At 44.7% G+C, this 19841-nt stretch overlaps 1 protein-coding gene across 2 annotated transcripts in view; it reads right to left on the bottom strand.

Annotated features, from left to right (window-relative positions):
- Positions 1–19841, bottom strand: part of TRAPPC11 (trafficking protein particle complex subunit 11) — a 1974021-nt gene that overhangs the window by 1914218 nt on the left and 39962 nt on the right. For both annotated transcript variants that reach the window (XM_069631477.1, XM_069631476.1), the window contains exon 4: positions 501–571. In XM_069631477.1, coding sequence (XP_069487578.1) covers positions 501–571 — 71 coding nt within the window. The remainder of the gene's footprint in view (positions 1–500; positions 572–19841) is intronic.

Here is a 19841-nt window from a genome sequence, read left to right as displayed (position 1 = left end):
ATTTGGTTGAAACCAAAAATGTAAGATGATCCAATAATGTCAGGGAAAAGGGGTAACATGAATAATTCAGACACCTCCGTCACTGATGTCACTTTTATATGGGGGTTTCGTACAGTGCTAAATGACACATGTAACTTCAAAGCGCTAGGATACGATGTACCTTAGGGGCATAATGAATGATATCCACGTGACCACAGACACTCTGAAATCACTAAAGTGACATTGCAGAAAGCTGATGCAGTTGAAGTTAAGGGAAGACTAGAACATGCTCGCACATGCATGCGATTCAATATAGGCCAAGCAAGTACCTATGAAGAGGTGTGGGAAATGGTCAACTGTGTGCAAAACAAAATTAGCTACTACAAATGAGCAAGAGGCACTGGTTGGCGGGAGCTTATGTCACCCTTTGGTTTTCAGGTGCCTTGACTACCAATAAACAGTGTGGCAAGATACTTGAGACATGTTACAATTTAGCTCTATTTAAATGATCATTGACGTACCTGGAGGTAATGGTGTTTTCTTTTGTATTAACACAACTGCAACCTTTGTGTTTCTCCCCTGCAAACTTTGCCTGCAAAACAGAAATGTCAGAAAATAGTTATCACGATGCAAAGTACATAGAGCTATTACATTAAATAAATATTAAGTATTCCCACCAAGCAATAATTCCTGGGAAGGAAAGAAATTTATAAAGATATCCAACTCTGTCTTGGTGGAGGATTCCTAGGGCCAAATGGCCGGTTTTACCAGCCCACATTCCACTCTGTGGCCACTAAACAGTGAAAAAAACATAATTGAGCAAAGAAAGACTGGTTTGCGTCAACCTGCGTTCTGGAGGAGGGGTCTATCTGAACTCAACCACTAGCATAGCGAGGAAGGGGCAGGGCTCCTACGAAACTCGCCATGCAGCAGGCACCTGCTGGGAAAAATCACAAAATGCTGTATTACTTCTGGCCTGTCCTTCCCATTGGCTCTGGAATCTTGATTTGACATTCAGAGCTGGCAGTGTGAGGAAACATGGCTGGATTTATATGGGCTTGCACACTATGCCTCAAGGAAATGTGAGGCATCAGGAATGAGACACATTTTAGATACGGTTTTGGCTAAAAACTTTTATTAGAACATATAAGCGGTTGGGGAAAGTCCTCGCTGTCCCTGCACTAGTGGAGCTTCCCTGCCTAAACTTAAAACTAATGCGTCAGTATCAGAATGTCCAAAACAAAACAGTCCTGTGTCCAAAGTACTATTCTGACCCTCACACTCTATACAAATTAATTCTAAAGTGAAAAACATAATGTATTTAGCATTGAGTATTTTGCAAATGTTCAAAGGAATGGTGACAAATAATATATACAACTCCAGCAAAGACTCTTTCGAGGATCCTTGCTCCAGAGGGTTTTCCCCTTCCCCTGTATTCTTCGCTGCCTTCTTGGTTCATGAATAACAGTTATTGGCGTTGCTTTGAATTAACAACAGAAGTTAGGTGCGTACAAGATCTCAAATGTCTGGACTTAAAAAGATTTTTTTTTTCCCTTCCTCTTGGATTTCTTTCACCCTTGTGGATAATAACTTTGCTATACAAGAAAAGGAGGTTCCTATTCTCATCAAAACAAAGTCTGTTATTTTTAAAGGGTTTGATCCCAGGGGGTGTTCGCTTTTCTTCCCCAGATGTTCATACTTTTTCTCCTGTGTAACACAGCCTCTTAATAGTCCCAATATATCCTTCTCAGGACTTTCCTTCGTTATTCTTCGTTTGTCCCCTCAGGTTATTTGGTTCTCTTCACTTTATGCAATTCAGGGTTCGAAATTGAGGGGAGCTGGGAGCTATTTGTCAAACGGGATATCATATTGTGCATCCTTTTCTGTATATATTGGCCTAAGCCCAGTCGCTCTGCGAAGAAATCCGCGTTACAAAGTTCCGATCTTAGATCGACTTAGCAGCCATTTTAGGTCCATCCGCCATTCTGATTTCCACTCCAAAGTAACTCTGTGTTCTAAAATGGTGGACAGTGTTTTCCGCTTGTAACTGAGCCGTCCTGACCTTTGTGCACAAGTTAATGTCTAAACTGTCTGTTGGCCGAATGTTTGGGTTGAGTAAAGAGACCTTGCCCCATGTCTGACTTGTAGACAGAGGATAACCTGCGCCAACAAGTCCAATCCGTGGACATACATCAACCACAATGCTATCTAAATATTGAACGTGGACACTTGTTGAACTACATTGTATAGGACATGTGTTAAGGCTTATTGTAAGATCCAAGAATACACTGTTGCCATTGTGATTTGTTAGGGAGTGTGTAAACTGAAGATGATCCACATGCATATAGTTGGACAAACTAGAAGTGAACTCGGCACAAACCCTAGACCGAGTATTATCAACTTGTAGGGGGGCTGGACATTATGATTGGAAATGTATAAAAAGCAGAACTGTTTAGATGTCCAGTACCGCTCACTTCTCACACCGAAAGGGCTGGTATTCGCTGTGATGTACTGAGGGCCAGATAGCTATCTGATACTTTGTTTCTTTGTAAACTGTACACTTATAGAATAAAGAAAGATCTGTGAATCTTTATAGCCCGTGTTTGGTGTATTTCCTTTTGGGGTACTCAGCCTCGATATTTCCTTTTGCTTTTACAGATGGCGCCCAAATAGGGACCCTCAAGATTGATGCCACCTTGTTGAAGGTTGACGCGGCTATCGGACCGGGATCGGACAGTGTAAAAGGGGGCCCCTTTCTTGGATAAGAAGCGACACCTCAACAGCGCTGCACGATCTGATCCCTGGACGGTGAGCCTGTGGTCCGAGACGGCATCTTGACGACGGTCCATATATCGAGGCGGGCAGATTTGCCGAAATCACCAACCACGTGGGACCTTAGTTAGAACTTTGAAATCCGATCGGACCTCCTTAGGATTTGATCAGGTGAGTCGTGACCCGATTCTTAAGTATCCTGATAATTTGTTTTGGCGCATTGCACTCGCGAGTACAATTATTGATCAGGTAACATCAGTATTCTGATATGCCTGGGAAATTGTCTACCTGCTTCAGGGCATTATTCCACAGTGACAGACAATCTTTGGAATTTGGCCGACCGGCGCCAATGGAGGGGTTGCCGGTGTGTACTATGTACTGTGAGCACGGCATTGGTAGTATAGTGTTTCATGATATTTGGCACTGACAAACTAGACATGCTTCCGAACTTCAGTGGCCAATCAATGGTAGTTTTGAAATCCCTCGTATTGAATACTTTGAATCCATATTGTTAAAGAAAAAGGCTAGACCTGCAGCATTTGATGTATTACAGAACTGGAAGAAAGAAGCTTTGCAGCAACTTAAGAGTAGAGAAAAACATGCGCGTCGTCATATGACGAATGCCGAAAAAGCGTCGTTATATGACCAGAATAAACAGTCTGAGTCCGTTAGGAATATGGATAGGGCCTTTTCACTTGGTATCCAGAAAATGTATCCTTCTAAAGACTTTCATGTATCTGATGAACTTATTGACAAACTTTTAAATGAACGAAGGCCTGGTGCCACTGCGCCACCTCCGTATGTTTCTCTTCCTGCAGTTTTGCCCATTTCTGCTGTTATTCCTCCTCCCGTAGCTCCTCCTGCTCCTCTTCTTGCTCCTTTTAATGTTCCTCCAGCTGTTCCTCCTCTTGTCGTTGCTCCCCCACCTGCTCCTCCACCTTTGCCTATTGTTACGGTGTGATGCTGGAAATGCATTGGAGGGACAAGGCCTCCCTGTCCTTGTCCTGTAGTCCTTTTTCATTTGTGTTCTGTATTGTTTTCTGCCCAGAAGTCCATGTGGGACTCCTGGCAGTGCAGCTCTTCCTGTTTTTGGTTTGGTGTACAGACCCATGGGATACCCTTATGGCACCCATGGGTGGGGGTACAACCCTGTGCCCCTAGTGTATGTTTTTGGGCACCTGTGGGTGACCCACAGAGCAGGGTATGGGCTGGTGGCAGCTCCATGCTGACTTTGACAGCTGTTCCGAGTATCCTCCATTTTGCGATACCCAGGCACTGCCATTGGAATCAGTTGATTCCTGATAGGAAACAAGATGGCCCCTGTAGCCTCTTGCTTTCTATTGCCTGTTACCTTGTTTTCCCAAAGTCCTGGGAAGCCCTGACTCTGTCCCTTCCGCCTGACTGACTGTTGGGTGGAAGTTCCATATATGGTGTTGTTGTGAAGTCCAGGCCAGACTGGCTGGAGCCTTCCCAGTGACTGTATGTTGTGGGTACGCCCTGTGGGTGGGACCTGGGTGAATGGAGTGTGTGACCAATATGCACTTCTTGTTGTGGCTGTCTGGTTTCTGGTATGAGACACAAAGACTGAGACAGCCCTGCCCGAAACTGGCCTGAATGCAGTGTGTAGTGTTGAATGGCTGGGTACTTGTCCCAATCCACATTCCTTGTTGTGAGTGTCTGAGAGGGAGGAGGATGGCCTGAATGCACTGGGTGCCCAATTGGCTGACTGACTGCATGAATGCCCTTCTGTATGATTGGCTGCTGAGTGTGACCCAGCAGTGTGGATGAGAGGCAGAATAGTATATCTGGGGACCTCTCACCACTGGAAATTGTTCAGAAGCTGTGTCTACACTTGAAGAGTAACACTGCTGATCCTCGACGCCCAGCTGGAAGAAGAAGACTTGCTGTTGCATTTGCTTCGACCCGATCTGAAAGCTGCCGAATTCGTCGAATACTGATCCGAGAGAGGACCTGGTAAGGTGCCCTCTTCCCGTGCTCCAAGGGACCATTGAGCACCTCTAACCTTCTCCGAAGCTCCCTGGAAGTCAAAGCCTCGAAAGGCTGCCGACCGGAGACGGGACCGCCGAGGAGAACAAAGTGAAGCACCCGGACATCGCAGCCGTCGAATTCCATTGCCTTTGCGCAGGGTTCGGAGTAGCGCAGTAACCGCTGGAGTCCCGTCAAAGCTGTGTTGCCCCAGAAGAGGGGGCCGATTGACGCCGTGCCGCCGACGACCGGAGCCGCCCGCTCCTTTGCCTAAAACTGTTGCATCGAAGGACTCCCTTGTCCGCACCATCGACCGCTTTGTCCTGCCGGAGAAAGTCGAGGCTGCCGACGCGCCGAGGAGAATCCACCGGTGGGTTTCCCGCCACCTGAAGGCCCAAAGACTTCGACGACTCGACACCCTTGCCGGGCCACAGTTCTTCTGAAATTCTTTGCGGTCCAGAACTATCAAACGCAGAGGTGCCCCGCACACCTCATCCTTGCATGACGTCGCCGACGAGCACCGCCTGGATCGACGCCGTGGTCTCGGCACCCTCGTACTTCTCATCGACGCCAAGTTCACCATCTTCGACGCCTCTCAACGATCCGTGGCTCCTGCTTTAAAGGGAGTCACTCAAGAAGGATCCATTGACACGTCTTCGAAGAACTCTGCTCCACCAGGTACATTGGGGGGTAAAAACATTAAAGGAGAGAGTAAAACTATTGATCAATATATGGACAGGGCTTGTGCTATATCTTTATTTTACAGGTTGCCCAGGTGGGGGGGGGGGGGATCTCCACACAGAACTGTGCCTGGTGGTACGGGCCAATATTCTGCTAATTGTTCAACCATCTTGCTTTCCTTCCTCTCTCTACGGTTGGTTCCCCTTTATTGATCTGTGTGGCATTTTGATAGGATAGTTGATGCACTTTAATGAGATCTAATAATATTTGTGGTACCACTGTAGAACTGTATATATTTACCATTGTTGATCTTCTGAGTACAAAGTGAGCTATTGTGATAGTGTACATAACCTTGAATATTAATTATATAAAGACTGTGTTTTCAGTAATACAGTGTGTGGATGTTCCTTTGTGGGGGCCTGGGAACTACACTGTACTTAAGAACCAGCCTGCATCACCTCCTGAGAAGCTAGGCCTTGATTGCGCGACTACGTTACCAATAATAGAGAATCTTGGCTGGGGTCCACTGTGCTTCTCCTCTAGCATATAGAGAGCAGAAGTACAGACACCCCCCTCCAGTCTTTACATACGGGTCCGGTGGGTTTGCCTGCTGCGCGAGTGATCGCACCTCTGTTTCCGAATGTACAAAATGTACCTACTCTCCCTCTTCCACGTGGTTCTACACCGCTTGTAGTAGATCGGGGAGCGGGATCAAGAATTGTAACTCGTAATACTGTGTCTTCAGAGAGGAAGCATGAATTGACTGCATGGGCTAAACATTGCATGCAGAAGGGTGAACAAGCTGATGTTCTTGCCCCACTCTATAACTTAGACAATTTTCCTGAGAAAAACGTTTTTATTGAAGGATTAGGAATTCATTTATGTATAATGTGGAACAGGCTAAATGATATAGATCTCCCACAAGGGTTTAAGGGATCTGAATACTTTAGCATTTTCTAGAAATACTGTGGAGAAAGTACATGAGCATGTCGAGAGGGTTTTTGTGTATAGAAGGGAGTTGGAAAGGTTAAGGAATGAAGAAATAGATGGTGATAGTTTAGACGCTATATTTGTGCAGAAACGGTTCTCTCCTTGTCATAAGTTGATAAATGAGGAAACACGAATGTGTAAGAAGGATGCGATTAAGTGGATCTCAGACACGTCGATAACTCCTGTTGAAGTATATGACGCGTATAGTCAGTATATGTCAGAAATGCAGAGGCAAGTGATACAGGTAATGGTAGAGTACCTACAGGATGAATGCATAAAAAGAAAGATTTGTTGTCCCGCAGAATTATTGAGTATTTATAAGAGAGCTTTTTCATTTGACACTTCTTCAGCTGCTTTAGCGCTCAATCTGGCTCTGTTGCTTAGTAAGCGTTTGGAGTTGCCTACTTCTCAGTTGCCTATGAGAGAGGTTCCTCCGACATTTGTCCCAAAAGTTGAGATTCCGGCTGATCCTGCAACAAGTGCAGCTGCTCAAGATATTCCTGCACACTATGTGTCACAGTTTGTTCACGTCCCGTTCTCGAGACAGGAAGTGAACACCATAAAACAATCTATTGCCGATATTAGGAAGAATCACTTTAAGTGATATTGATTTGTTATTTCCCAAACTCCTGCCTGATTAGACTCGATAGAGAAAGGACAGCTGGCGAGAGACCGCCACAGGTAATACTGACTTGTCTGACAGAATAGTTACAAAATTGAAAGTCATAATTCCTGAAAAGATGAGGATTTGAGACAAACTTACTACCTGTGTCCAAGGGAAGTCTGAGGGTGCTACCGAATTCTTTAATCGGTTCGAACAGGTTGTTTCAGATTTCAGTGGGCTAGACTTAGGCACAGAGTCTGGGAAACGACTATTTGTGGACAAATTTGTGCGTGGATTGCTGCCTGACATCCAGTCACAAATGATGTCCTCCGAGAGCGCTTGGCAAGCAAAGTCTCAGTCAGAGGTATTCATATGGCTCAGTACTATGAGAATCGTGTCAATAATGAAGAAAGAGTTGAAAAGAGAAAAGGAGACTTAAAGACAAAAGTTCTATTACAGCAAATTGTTAGAAGCCCTAGAGGGGGTAATTCGTAATTTAGGGGTCAGTATGTTCCACAGGGAAGTGCGCCATTGGGTCCTGTAAACATAAACCAGTGTGCTTATTGCAGACAAAAGGGTCATTGGCGTGCACAATGGCCGATCCTCCAGCAGAGGTCGAATAACGCATTTGGTAATATGGGTAGACGATCCAGAGGCCCCCCCTGGGGGAGGGGGTCCTGGTAGAAGTCAGTTTTCAAAGGATTCACAGCAACCTTTTTCACAGGACAATCAGGCACCAAGTGTGGATAATAGAAACATTTTTGATCATCCTTCTGCTGCTTACCTCTCTGAAAAACTTCCTTTTGATGACATTTTGTTCGCTAGAATTGCCCGAAGCAGGGTTTGGAACCAACGCCTATTCCTGTTAATCAGAAAGGTCCCTACGTTGAAAGGTTAGTGGGAAATAGGAAACATCTATTCTTGATAGATACAGGGGCACAAAAGTGTTCCATTGACCATTCACGGGTTCCAAACATTCCACTGTCAGGGCAAACCAATGTTTCTGTAGGGTTTTCTGGCACACCAGTTGTCTGTCCCGTTTCCTCGCCGATACCTATTTCTTTGGGTCCATTTACGGACCACTGTCCATTCCTTTTGACCGCGGATTGCGAAGAGAATTTGTTAGGGTTGAATCTGTTGAAGGAATTAAATGCGGTAATTCATTGTTCTTGGAGTGCGTTTGACGATTTCACCACAGCAACCTTGTCTCTCAGTTCTTGACCACACCTTTGCCGCCGGAATTCAGTGATGTTCAGGAGTGTTTATGGGCAATTGATGATAATGATGTCGGTGTTTTGCAAATTGAGCCTGTTAAGATTATTTTGAAACATGGAGTGAAGTTGCCACGTATTCCACAGTATAAAATCTCGGTCGATAGTGAGCAAGCTTTGAAATGCATGGTCTCTGATTTTGTGCATCGAGGGGTGATTGAGGAAATTGCAGGTAGTCTGTGCAATAGTCCGATTTTGCCCATGTACAAAAAAGGCGATTATGCAATTCCCTTCTGTATCATTATTGATTTACGTGCTCAACAATTTCCCATTGTGCCTGATGTGACAACAATATTAACCATGATTCCGGCTTCAGCTACTCACTTTAGTGTGGTGGATCTAAAGAACGCCTTCTTTAGTATCCCAATACATAAAGGCAGTAGATACTCGTTTGTGTTCACCTTAGGGGGATGCTCGTTTACCTTTAACCGTGCGCCACAAGGTTACACGGAAAGTCCTGGCATCTACAATAGGGCTTTGAAAGAGCAGCTCGACACACTCCAGTTGCCTACTACATGTACACTGCTTCAGTATGTAGACAATCTTCTCTTAGTTGCTGACTCAGAGAGCGCTTGTAAGGAGGGCACTGTGTTGTTGCTCATTCATTTGGCTAAACATGGACACAAAGCTAAAAAATTTCAATATTGTTACCAGAAGGTCGCCTATTTAGGCTATCTCCTGTCAAAGGAGGGAAGAAGGTTGACCCCTGAACGGATAAAAATTATTTCTAGCATGTCTGTCCCAAATACACAGAAGGAAGTTAGAGCCTTGATAGGAATGGCTTCTTACTGTAGGCAGTGGATCCCGAACTTCTCCTTAGTGATTAAACCAATGTTGGCTTTGACGAAGAAGGGCATTTCTTCGCCATTGCCATGGAACTTGGAGCACCAGCAAGAATTTGATCTGCTCAAGACTGCATTGTGCTCAGCACCGGTTTTGGGCACACCAAACTATGAAAAGGCCTTTGTGTTGTATGTGCATGAATGTGATGGATGTGCTTTGGTTGTGTTAACGCAGGAACATGGAGGGAAGACTAGACTGTGCGGCTACTTTTCTTCTGCCCTTGATCCTGTTGCATGCGCTTTGTCAAGATGTTTGAGAGCAGTCGCTGCTGCGTCTGTAAAACAGAGCAAAGGAATGGTCCTAGGCCATGCTTTAACCCTGATGGTACCTCACTCTCTAGATGTTCTTTTAAACAGAACACAAATGCAACACCTCACTTCCGCACGATTGACGAGATACAAATTGATCTTGTTTGCACCGTACATCCAAATAAAGAGGTGTTGTGTCCTTAATCCGGCTGAACTTATACCTTTTCCGCAAGGTACTGCTTGCAGTGACGAAGAGTCACATGACTGCCTTTACACTACAGAACAAGAGACCAAAAGCAGAATCGATCTAAGAGACATTCCTTTTAACAATCCACAAGGGTAGCTGTTTTGTGATGGCTCCTGCTTCAAACTCCTGGATGGTACATCCACAGCTGCTTATGCAATCACCACATTGAGCACGGTTGTGGAAACCAAAAGAATCACGCATAACTCTGCGCAGGCCGCAAAGATTATAGCATTGACCCGAGCTTGTGAACTTTCCGAAAGGTTTACCGTGAACATATATACTGACAGTCAGTATGCCTTTGCGGTGGTTCATAACTTCGGCAGACTTTGGGCAGAACGAGGTTTCTTGACCTCCCATGGCATTAAGATCCAGCATGGCACCTTGATAGTACGGTTACTTTCAGCGCTTGCACTCCCTACTCAGTTAGCGATCATGAAATGTGCAGCACATCAGAAGATTATAGATAATGTAGGAAAAGGGAACGCTTTCGCTGACCAGATAGCCAAACAGACTGCCACTGATCTCTCTTCAGAAATGTATACTTCAAGGGAAGCCACAAATGCCTGTACTTTGGATGAGGGTATCGAATCAGTAAAGAATATCCAAGCCGATGCCACATTAGAGGAATCTAAGAAATGGGCTGAGGGTTTGGCAGAATTGGATGATGATGATGATGATGATGATGATGGGTGTTGGGTGGACAAAGTTGAAGGGAAATGGTTACTGCCCGACGAGTATATTATGATGGTTGTTATGGCTCATGGTCCCACTCATATTTGTGCTTGTAAAATCACCAAAATGTTGCAAGATATGTGGGTAAATGATAAAATCCCTAAAGTAGCTGAGCGCTTCGTTCAAGGGTGTATGATTTGTCTACAGCATAATGTGGGAAAGGGCACATCGACTCCTAGAGGTAGTTTTGGTCCTCCTTCTGTCCCATCTGAGGTCATACACTTTGATTTCATTGAAATGAAGCGTTGTAACAACCTTAAATATGTACTAGTGGTTATCTGCACTTTTAGCAAATGGGTTGAGGCCTATCCTGTCAGAGATGCCACAGCAATGACAACGGCAAAAACCATGCTGAAGGAATATTTTCCTAGATTTGGTTTGCCGAGAGTCATTGGGTCGGACAATGGTCCACATTTTATCGCTGCTGTAATTCTGCAGATATGCGCGAGATTACAGATCGATAAACGGTTCCATTTGGCCAGACACACACAGGGTGCTGGATTAGTAGAAAGACACAACAGCATAGTCAAGAACAAGCTCGCCAAGACGTGTGCCGACACCAAACTGAGATGGCCGTACGCCTTACCAATCTTGTTATTGTCCATGAGAACGACCCCTCAAACTAAGACTGGGCTCTCTCCCTTTGAGGTAGTCATGGGTAGGCCAGCTATCATTCGGACCATCCCAAGGCCACGTTCTTTACGTGAGGTCGAGAATGTACTTCTTTCTGATTACTGTGGCCAGTTAACTAAAAATCTGTATTTGATTTATCACCAGGTGCGAGAGGCTTTACCTGTGACATACGAGGGCCGCGGTCACAGCATACGGCTGGGAGATTGGGTCCTCACAAAGTCGTTTGAGCGAACTTCTTGCCTCGCATCTCATTGCCGGGGTCCCCTCCAGGTTCTTCTGGTCACACAGACATCTGTGCGAGTGGAGGGCAGACGGCACTGGATCCACGCGTCGCATATCAAAAGAATTACTCACCCTGCGCCACACGATAAAGAAGACACAGAACCCCTCACCAGTGCTATAACCAATGATCACGAAGCAGCAACCAGCATCGAGAGTGTGTTGGAGACTCTCCCTGAGCCGTGGGGCCTAGGGAAACAGCCACTTCATCTCCACACTCTCCAACAGTTTCATCTTTAAATGTTGCTCCAAATCTTGCGTCTGATTTCGCTTTGCATTCGCCGCTTCCATCAGGAAGTAACAACAGGTTGTTCACAGATCATTCAGTACCAGGGATCACAAGGTACGATCTACGTCCGAGGAAGTAGACTTACTGCACGGTTCGGCTGTGCCATCAAGGAAAATCATCAAAGGGCTTGCCTTTTTGGCCCGATCATTTGTATATAAGGGGATTAGGTTGGCTAGGGTTTGTGAACGGACCAAGAAGACGCACAGTCTGGAGATTGCCAGCAAATACCTTTGGTGCAGTCATTTGAAGAAACAATGCCTGCAACCGCTCCCACTCATACGGAACAGATAAGAGACACTGTGACCGGCAGTGAAAACGAACAATCAAATGCGTGGGCCCCGAAAACGTATTGTTGTGTTGTAATAATGTTGTTTGGTTTTATAATAGTCATTGCCTTAGGTTTCTGGTATCTGGAAGAAGTACATCCGCTTGAAAATATGTTACCCACTGAAAATGTACCCACTGTTTCTATGCCTTTTGTGCATCTGCACACTCTATCTCCTAGAGACTCTCAGCACACACAGAGGTACCACAATGACACTATTACTCATTATGAATGCTACACATGCCATTTATAACAAATCCAATTGTTGGGTCTGTTCGCATTTACCGCAACACAGGGAGAAGGGGCTGGGTTGGTATATTCATCCTTTACCTTTGACAACTGCATGCTATGCTTCTCTAAGAGCACTATTCTTTGGCTGATGGAAAAATAGCATCTTGGGGAACTTGTATGGGAGTAACTTGAATGATTTTGAGAAACATGTTCCAACGCCCCTGGGATGCTCACTCTTTTCGAATAGGAGCAAGCCTAATGTTGCTTCTATTAGACCTTCTGACAGACTTTCCCGTCCTTTTCAATCTTTGATCTCTTTCAAGATGGCACCTATAGGCAATAGGAATGCCACACCACCTTCTTATACGGTCGACCACAGCCCCGATTCAGTTTCTTTCTGCATACAGTGGAATGGTACTCAGTCAATGGGTGATTTTAAGGGTTGCGCTAACGTTGCAAATTTGACTAGTGAGGACAGACCTTTGTATGTAGGCGAGCCTGTCTACTTTGTTTGTGGTAATATAGCATTTCCATGGTTACCCAGAGATTGGCAGGGAACCTGTTATTTAGGGATTCTGTTACCCGGGGTATTCATTATTAGCACTGTAGAAGTTTCAAAGGCTCGTCCACGGCGGGACGAGAATGGTGATACTTCAGCACAAGTTCTGGGCGATGTAGCTAAATCCTTCGTGCCATTTTGGGGACAAATATTGAATTCAGAAGATATCTGGAGAGGACCATCAACCGTACCACTGACATACTCTATAATATGACTTTAGAACAGAAAGCAATAAGGTTAGTAGCACTTCAGAACCGTGAACGTGGTGGGGTATGTAAATTAGTGGGGTTCGCTTGCTGCGTTTTCGTGCCAGATTCCTCCCCAACGATTTTCAGAGCAATACAAAATCTGCAAGTCCTTAGTTCAGAAGTGCATGTTCCAGAGGGAAACTGGGATCTTAGCGCTTGGATCTGGGACTCCCTATGATCCTGGGGATGGAAGCTACTTTCGGTCTTACTGATCATTTTAGGTATTCTTGTATTTTTCTTCTGTTGTATACAATGTCTTCCTGGTATGTGTTCGATGTTAGGAGGATGTTGTGCACAAGCGATGGGTACACTAGGGCACAAGGTGTACGCCCTAGAGAAAATATCCAACGAATTTGTGCTGAAGGAAATCTCAGTATCTGACCTCATGGCAATTGATATCTCCGATAGTGATTCGGGATGTATGGACATTGAGACGTGGAGTTACTCGTAAAGTGACTAGAAGTAGTTTAGCGCTTGGCTTAGGCCAAAAGGAGGGTTTGTTAAACGGGATATCATATTGTGCATCCTTTTCTGTATATATCGGCCTAAGCCCAGTTGCTCTGCGAAGAAATCTGCGTTACAAAGTTCCGATCTTAGATCGACTTAGCAGCCATTTTAGGTCCATCCGCCATTTTGATTTCCACTCCAAAGTAACTCTGTGTTCTAAAATGATGGACAGTGTTTTCAGCTTGTAACGGAGCCGTCCTGAACTTTGTGCACAAGTTAATGTCCAAACTGTCTGTTGGCCGAATGTTTGGGTGGAGTAAAGAGACGTTGCCCCATGTCTGACTTGTAGACAGAGGATTACCTGCGCCAACAAGTCCGATCCGTGGACATACATCAACCACAATGTTGTCTAAATACTGAACGTGGACACTTGTTGAACTACATTGTATAGGACATGTGTTAAGTGAACTCGGCACGAACCCTAGACCGAGTATTATTAACTTGTAGGGGGGCTGGACATTATGATTGGAAATGTATAAAAAGCAGAACTGTTTAGAGTCCAGTACATCTCACTTCTCACACCGAAAGGGCTGATATTCGCTGTGATGTACTGAGGGCCAGATAGCTATCTGATACTTTGTTTCTTTATAAACTGTACAGTTATAGAATAAGAATCTGTGAATCTTTACAGCCCGTGTTTGGTGTATTTCCTTTTGGGGTGCTCGGCCTCAATATTTCATTTTGCTTTTACATATTTGGCTCCTGTTTCTAGCATAGTCGAGCCTGGTTAGTTTGAAACCAAGAGCTACCAGGAGCTACTTTTGGCTCCTAGGTCCGACTGGTGCTTTACAAACATGTAAACGGGGCATTAACTTTTAGTATTTGAAAATGTTAATAAAGAAGAATTAGAACACATCTAATGCACATTTAAACAAAATGGTACATACAAAATGGAAAAAGAGTTAAGGAGCTCTCTGGTAGCTCCTGGTTCCCCTGCAGTATCGCCTGCCTACAGAGTGATGCCCGACACCCAGGAGCTGGTTTTAGCTCCTGCTCATCAAATCTCAATTTCGAAACCTAAATTACTATATCTAACATGTACTTCTGTTAGATTTTGGGCGTCCCAGTCTCTTAAACAAATACAGCCTGCTGACTATTTCTTGCATCTTTTCCACTTCCAATCTGTCTGGTATATTTCCTTTACCAGGATTTCTTTTCAAACATGTGCGACTACCTGGTACTCTTCTACCAGGCTTTCTTGAAAACACACACTTGTAATTGCCTGGTAACCTCTCCTGCCAGTTCTAGTTAAAATCACCCACTTACAACTGCCTGGTATACTTTCCTGCCAGGGCTTGTTTTAAATACACAAACGTCTAGCTGCCTGGAATACTCTCCTGCCAGTACTTCTCATCCGTGAGCTTCTGCTCACTCTGCCACCTTTGATGTCTTTCTGCCTTATTTATGAATATATTTGGTTTCATATATATATATGGCTTGTTTGGCGTTACTCTCATATTCTTGCAACATGCATCAACAAACTTTAAAGTCTCTCCTTTTAGAAAACTGATCTTTCAATCTTTTCCGTCTCTGGTTCCATCAACCGTTCCTTTACCTTCTCTCTTTTGGCTTTGTTACGTATAATTCTGTTTGGCGTTACACCAATACTCCCCGGTATTGCCTCCATCCCTTTGTGGTTCTTGATGGTGTTTCTCATCTCTTTTGCGGTCTGCTGGTGATGGTTTTCTGATGCTTTTTGTTCACAACAATTTCTCCACCACGTTCCTGCTTCCTGTGGCTTCTGCTGCACTCTTCTGCTTCCTGTGCGATTCCTGTGAGTAAAACGCTGCTCTCAGACACTGGTGAACGCCCAGAAGCCCTCCAGTGGCTTCTGGTGTGCTCACCACATGTCACCTGCTTCAATCTGCCTTCTCCCTTCAACTCAATATTACAGAAGGCTCCTGACATGTATGCATTAAGTCCCTCACTCTAAATCATTTTCATCACCAGAAAAGATTCAGGCAGTATAGCATAACGATAGCACACATTTTACTAAATTTCCAAAAGGCATATATTTAAGATCTCAAAATCTTTCACACACAAAATATGCTTGTTCCCACTGTTTCCAAAGCATACCGTGGCCCAATAAGTTTGGCCAACATAATTTCTATACCAAGTTCCAGAGTCAAAGGACCTCTGGTCTGGTACAGTACAGCAGTTACTGAGAAGTACTTACAAAAGTGCTAATAAATAACAAAAGTGCTAATGCTTCATGGCACAAACAAAATACTGTGGACTAATCTGCAAAAGTACAAGTAATTTCACACTAACAATAAATAAGCCCATTGATACAAACATTAACACACAATAAATGTTAAGAACATTTCTTTAAAGTACTTGTTAAATAAACATGGCACTTATTCACCAACAATTTTGCATACTGTATTGCTCTCCCCCGAAAAGTGCACGGAACAACCATAAATCACCAATGCAATTATAGAGCAAATTCTTTGAACAATAAACAAGACAAACACAATAACTCACAACCACGCACTCTTAGAAGATAATCAGCTCTTTACGGCTATTTATTCAAAGCTTACACGTAAATAGAAATAACTCACAAGAATAATATGGACATAAATCACAGAAGTAAAGAAGTAAAAAAAAAAATACATCACCGTGAGCGTAACAGAATTCCTCATCTCGTCCAGAAGCGGCTGGAAGACAACGGGAACAGCCAGACCGAGAGCACCACAGCTCACAGGAAGGCGGACGTAAGCGTCCTTCTCTGGCTGAAGTCTCACCTGACCACCTCCGGGCTTCCGCATATATACACACTCCACAAAGGGGAGTTAATTCTCGAACATTGTGGAAATTGCACTTGCGCAGTTGAGGAACAGCCGTCAGTTGCCAGCTGCGTCAATCGAGAGCTCCCTCCAAGAAGCGCAGGGCCTCCCCTTCTCTAAGAACACGCTCCACGGAGAACAGTAGCAAACCATAACAATGTTAGTTTTCCCAGCAGAAACAGCCTTGACCGCATACCAGGTTTGGAAAAGCAGGTTTGTCTTAGCACTGTGAATCTAACACTCAGCAAAATGTGTGCAGAGTTTCACTGCGGTATGAAGTAAATATCCATCATGACTCCGAGCGCTCCCAGAATGCATTGCGTACCAGCGCCATTTTAGATCAAGCATAAATCAAGCAGAACACATACTAATGCCACTTATATCATCCACAATTTAGCTAAACCTATTATGGCTGGACATCCTCACCAGGGTCCACGTCCAACATATAGACTGCCTAAACTACCATTGAATTAAGCTAATCTCCTGGAGCCCTACTATCTGCCCATAAAGCACTGACAAGGACAGAGTGGCTCCTTGTTTGTGGTGTTTCAGTGGGTCAATCATTTACAACCACCTTCTTTTGGACAGGACATTGCTATAAACCCTGAAAGTACATATGGACAAATAGTTGGATACCTCTTGTACGTCATATAATGCTATCATTGTCTACTTAGACTGCCAATATCAGGTCTGCTCAAAACGCTGAAGGCCCCATCAGAAGCCTTTTAAAAATGCAAAAACACTCAACTTGATGTGCTCTGAAAATCAACAATTCAAGTAGGGATAGTCAGCAGTACCATTGGGACCACCATCATCCTCACATTCACCACAGTGCACCAGTCCTTTTCACACAGACAAAATTCCCACTTACTGTCCAAGGCATCGATTTGTGAAAGTCACCCGGTGCTGGAAAAATGGGTGAACAAAACGACAGAGTGCCCTGGGCCAATGGTTACATTTCACATTCCGCTCCAGTTAAGTCATAGAGTGCCCTTCCACTAATCACCAACAAATGAAGTGCTCAGTGCTTACCACAAAAGTGTGCTACTCCAGTTCAAGCACGCATGACCATTCTCAAAGTATGTACGCCGGAGATCACGTACATAGACACGTCCTCGGCTATAAACTAGGGAAGGGGCGAGACAGCGTATCCACGTCAACTTCCTTTGTGATGCACAATTTAACCAATACAAAGCTTACCGCTCAAGTTACACACTTACCTCTTGCTCCTTCAATGTAGACAAACCGAGCACCCCGGTCCCAGCGCCATGGAAACGCTATGATCATCTGACCCCATGTGGCACCGGAAATAGAAGCACTGCACCAGGCAGAGGCAAGACACTTGGTACGCTAAACCATTAGACCGTTGAACTCCGGTTGACTGTCGGCTCAAACTAATACCCATGTTGGACTGTCCATGAAGCAGCGTTGCTGGCCCGGTGAACTATTGCCTTATGCTCCCTGTATGGATGTGTGTTCGCCTGCAAAGACATGGGGACATTGATAGTCATAGGCAGACATACCCTCCCCAACAAGTGCGATTGGCACCACAGATATCTTCTCACAGGGGAAGGAGCAACCCGTTTCTGCCAGAAATTTCCTCTCGTTTCTCTTGCTCTGGCGATTTAAATGTCCTGCTGCCAATAGAGCGCTGCCTGTGCACGTGGCTTCCCATACTCTGCATTACTCCGCTCCTCTTCCTCGTCGCAGTGTTGTGGGGATTGTGGGAGTAGTAGTATCTTACTGATCCACTGTATGAATGTTTGCCATAGGTTTAAAAGGCAAACTAGGTTTAGAGGAAGAGTTTGTGGAGTTAACAAAATTGTCTGGCAACATTTTACCAGGCTGTTAGATTTTTAGAGTTAGCCTCTGGACTATAATAAAATGGTTTTATTACTCTCCTTGGATGGAAAGGGGAGGTCTTACAACAAGCAATTAGGGCATGGGGAATCAGAGGTGTATCTTCCGAAAGAGAAGGGGGATACTATGTCTCACCCGATGATACCGTAACCCTCTCCCAGAGGTTGTCTTCCCCCGCACCCATGTGATCCTTACTCATATAACCGTCCCCAGGGTCAGGATCAGGTAAAATCTGCAGTCCCCTGGCCACTTGGGATAATGTCATCCCTGTGGAAGAAGTGATACCATCGGATTCATCGCATAAATCTGAACATCACTGCCACAATGTTAGGAACGATTTCTTTTTGCTGCTTTCCTCTCATAGACTTCTATGGGACACCCTTTCTTTTTGCTTTGTTTGCACTCCGAAATTGACTTTTTGGAGGCAAGTAAAGCCTTCCGTTTTACTTCTCTTGTCTTTTTGCTCATTTTAATGGGGAGACAGATTAGCCCAGAAGACTGTTAGTACTGAGAACCTATGTGTCGCTATGTGAATTTCTTGTACTGTTACAATTGGACACATCCCCTAGCAAAGTGCACTTAGGATACGTTGTATCCTTATGGATTTTTCTATAAAAAGGCTTTTTGGATACTTTCACAATGTACCTAGAAAAGGTGGTGGCAGTGAATATTTTTTTACTGTGGTTTATACTTGTGAACTTTTGTATTTACCGCAAAGCCCTACTAAAAGCAGATATCACCCTAAGATGGCAGTGCTGCAAGGTTTTTGCTTGTATTTTGGCCATATTGTTATTTGGCCTTCTTCCGGGCTTCTCAGGTCAGAAAATGCAATGTATGGAATGCTCTTTTCCAGGAAAAGCTGCTGCGTTCGCCGTCAGAGGGGTGGTTTGTGTGTGAGCCCAGATGTGGGTACTGGACTGTCTGGTCCCAGTGCACATCCAGGTGTCTGAATGTCTGCTGCTAGGCATATATGGTGGCTAGCCACAGCCGATTTGAATGGTGCAACTCCTTACCATTGATGGAGCTGGGCAAGCTTCCAGTCCAGATCTTGGATAAAAGGAGAACTCCTGCAGCTATTCTGCAGATCACCATTGGAGCCAAGTCCTATATGAAGAAGAGCAGGCGGTCGACGAACTGAGGACAACCCTTGTAAATGACCAGCACCAACTCTAGTGAGGTAACGGTAAGGCCCTACTCCTCTGCCTGATCTCAAGAAGATCCTGGTCAGTGCTTTGACCAATGGAAACAACAAGGCTCGATCCGTGCCTTCTGTGAAAAACATGAGGGTGTTTTCCCTGCCTATTCCCTGGGGATTCTCTATTCAGGAGGCCAGGGGACGGCCATCGCTGTTGGATCCAGAACCTGGGGGTGATCAAGCAAGGGATGATCATTTGGGTAGAGGATCCTCAGGGATTGGGAAGGAGGAATCCAAAGGCGAGACATGGTATCCCCTTTTTCCCAAAAAAAAAACCTACTCGACATTTCCTCTGTCTTCGGGGGCTACTGTGAATCCTGTCCGGTTACCCCTTCCCAATTCCAACCGGGACTGAGATAAAGAGGAGACATAAAAGAGAATTAAATCCCTTACATAATTCTCTACAACAACATATTTCCCTTTCCTTCCCGGACAGTAATCCACACGATATAGGACACAACTCCCATAATTCCCTTTCCATACTAAGCTACCAAAGTACTGGAATGAAGAAGATGCAATCAAGAACTATGAGGATTACCTTTGACAGACCTCAATGGCCTGGCCCCACTAATTAGG

This window comes from Ambystoma mexicanum, chromosome 6q (assembly GCF_040938575.1).
Source record: "Ambystoma mexicanum isolate Mex_15411 chromosome 6q, UKY_AmexF1_1, whole genome shotgun sequence".
Lineage (NCBI taxonomy): Eukaryota > Metazoa > Chordata > Amphibia > Caudata > Ambystomatidae > Ambystoma > Ambystoma mexicanum.
The sequence above is the reverse complement of the archived record's forward strand: the minus strand, read 5'-3'. Positions and strand labels throughout refer to the sequence as shown.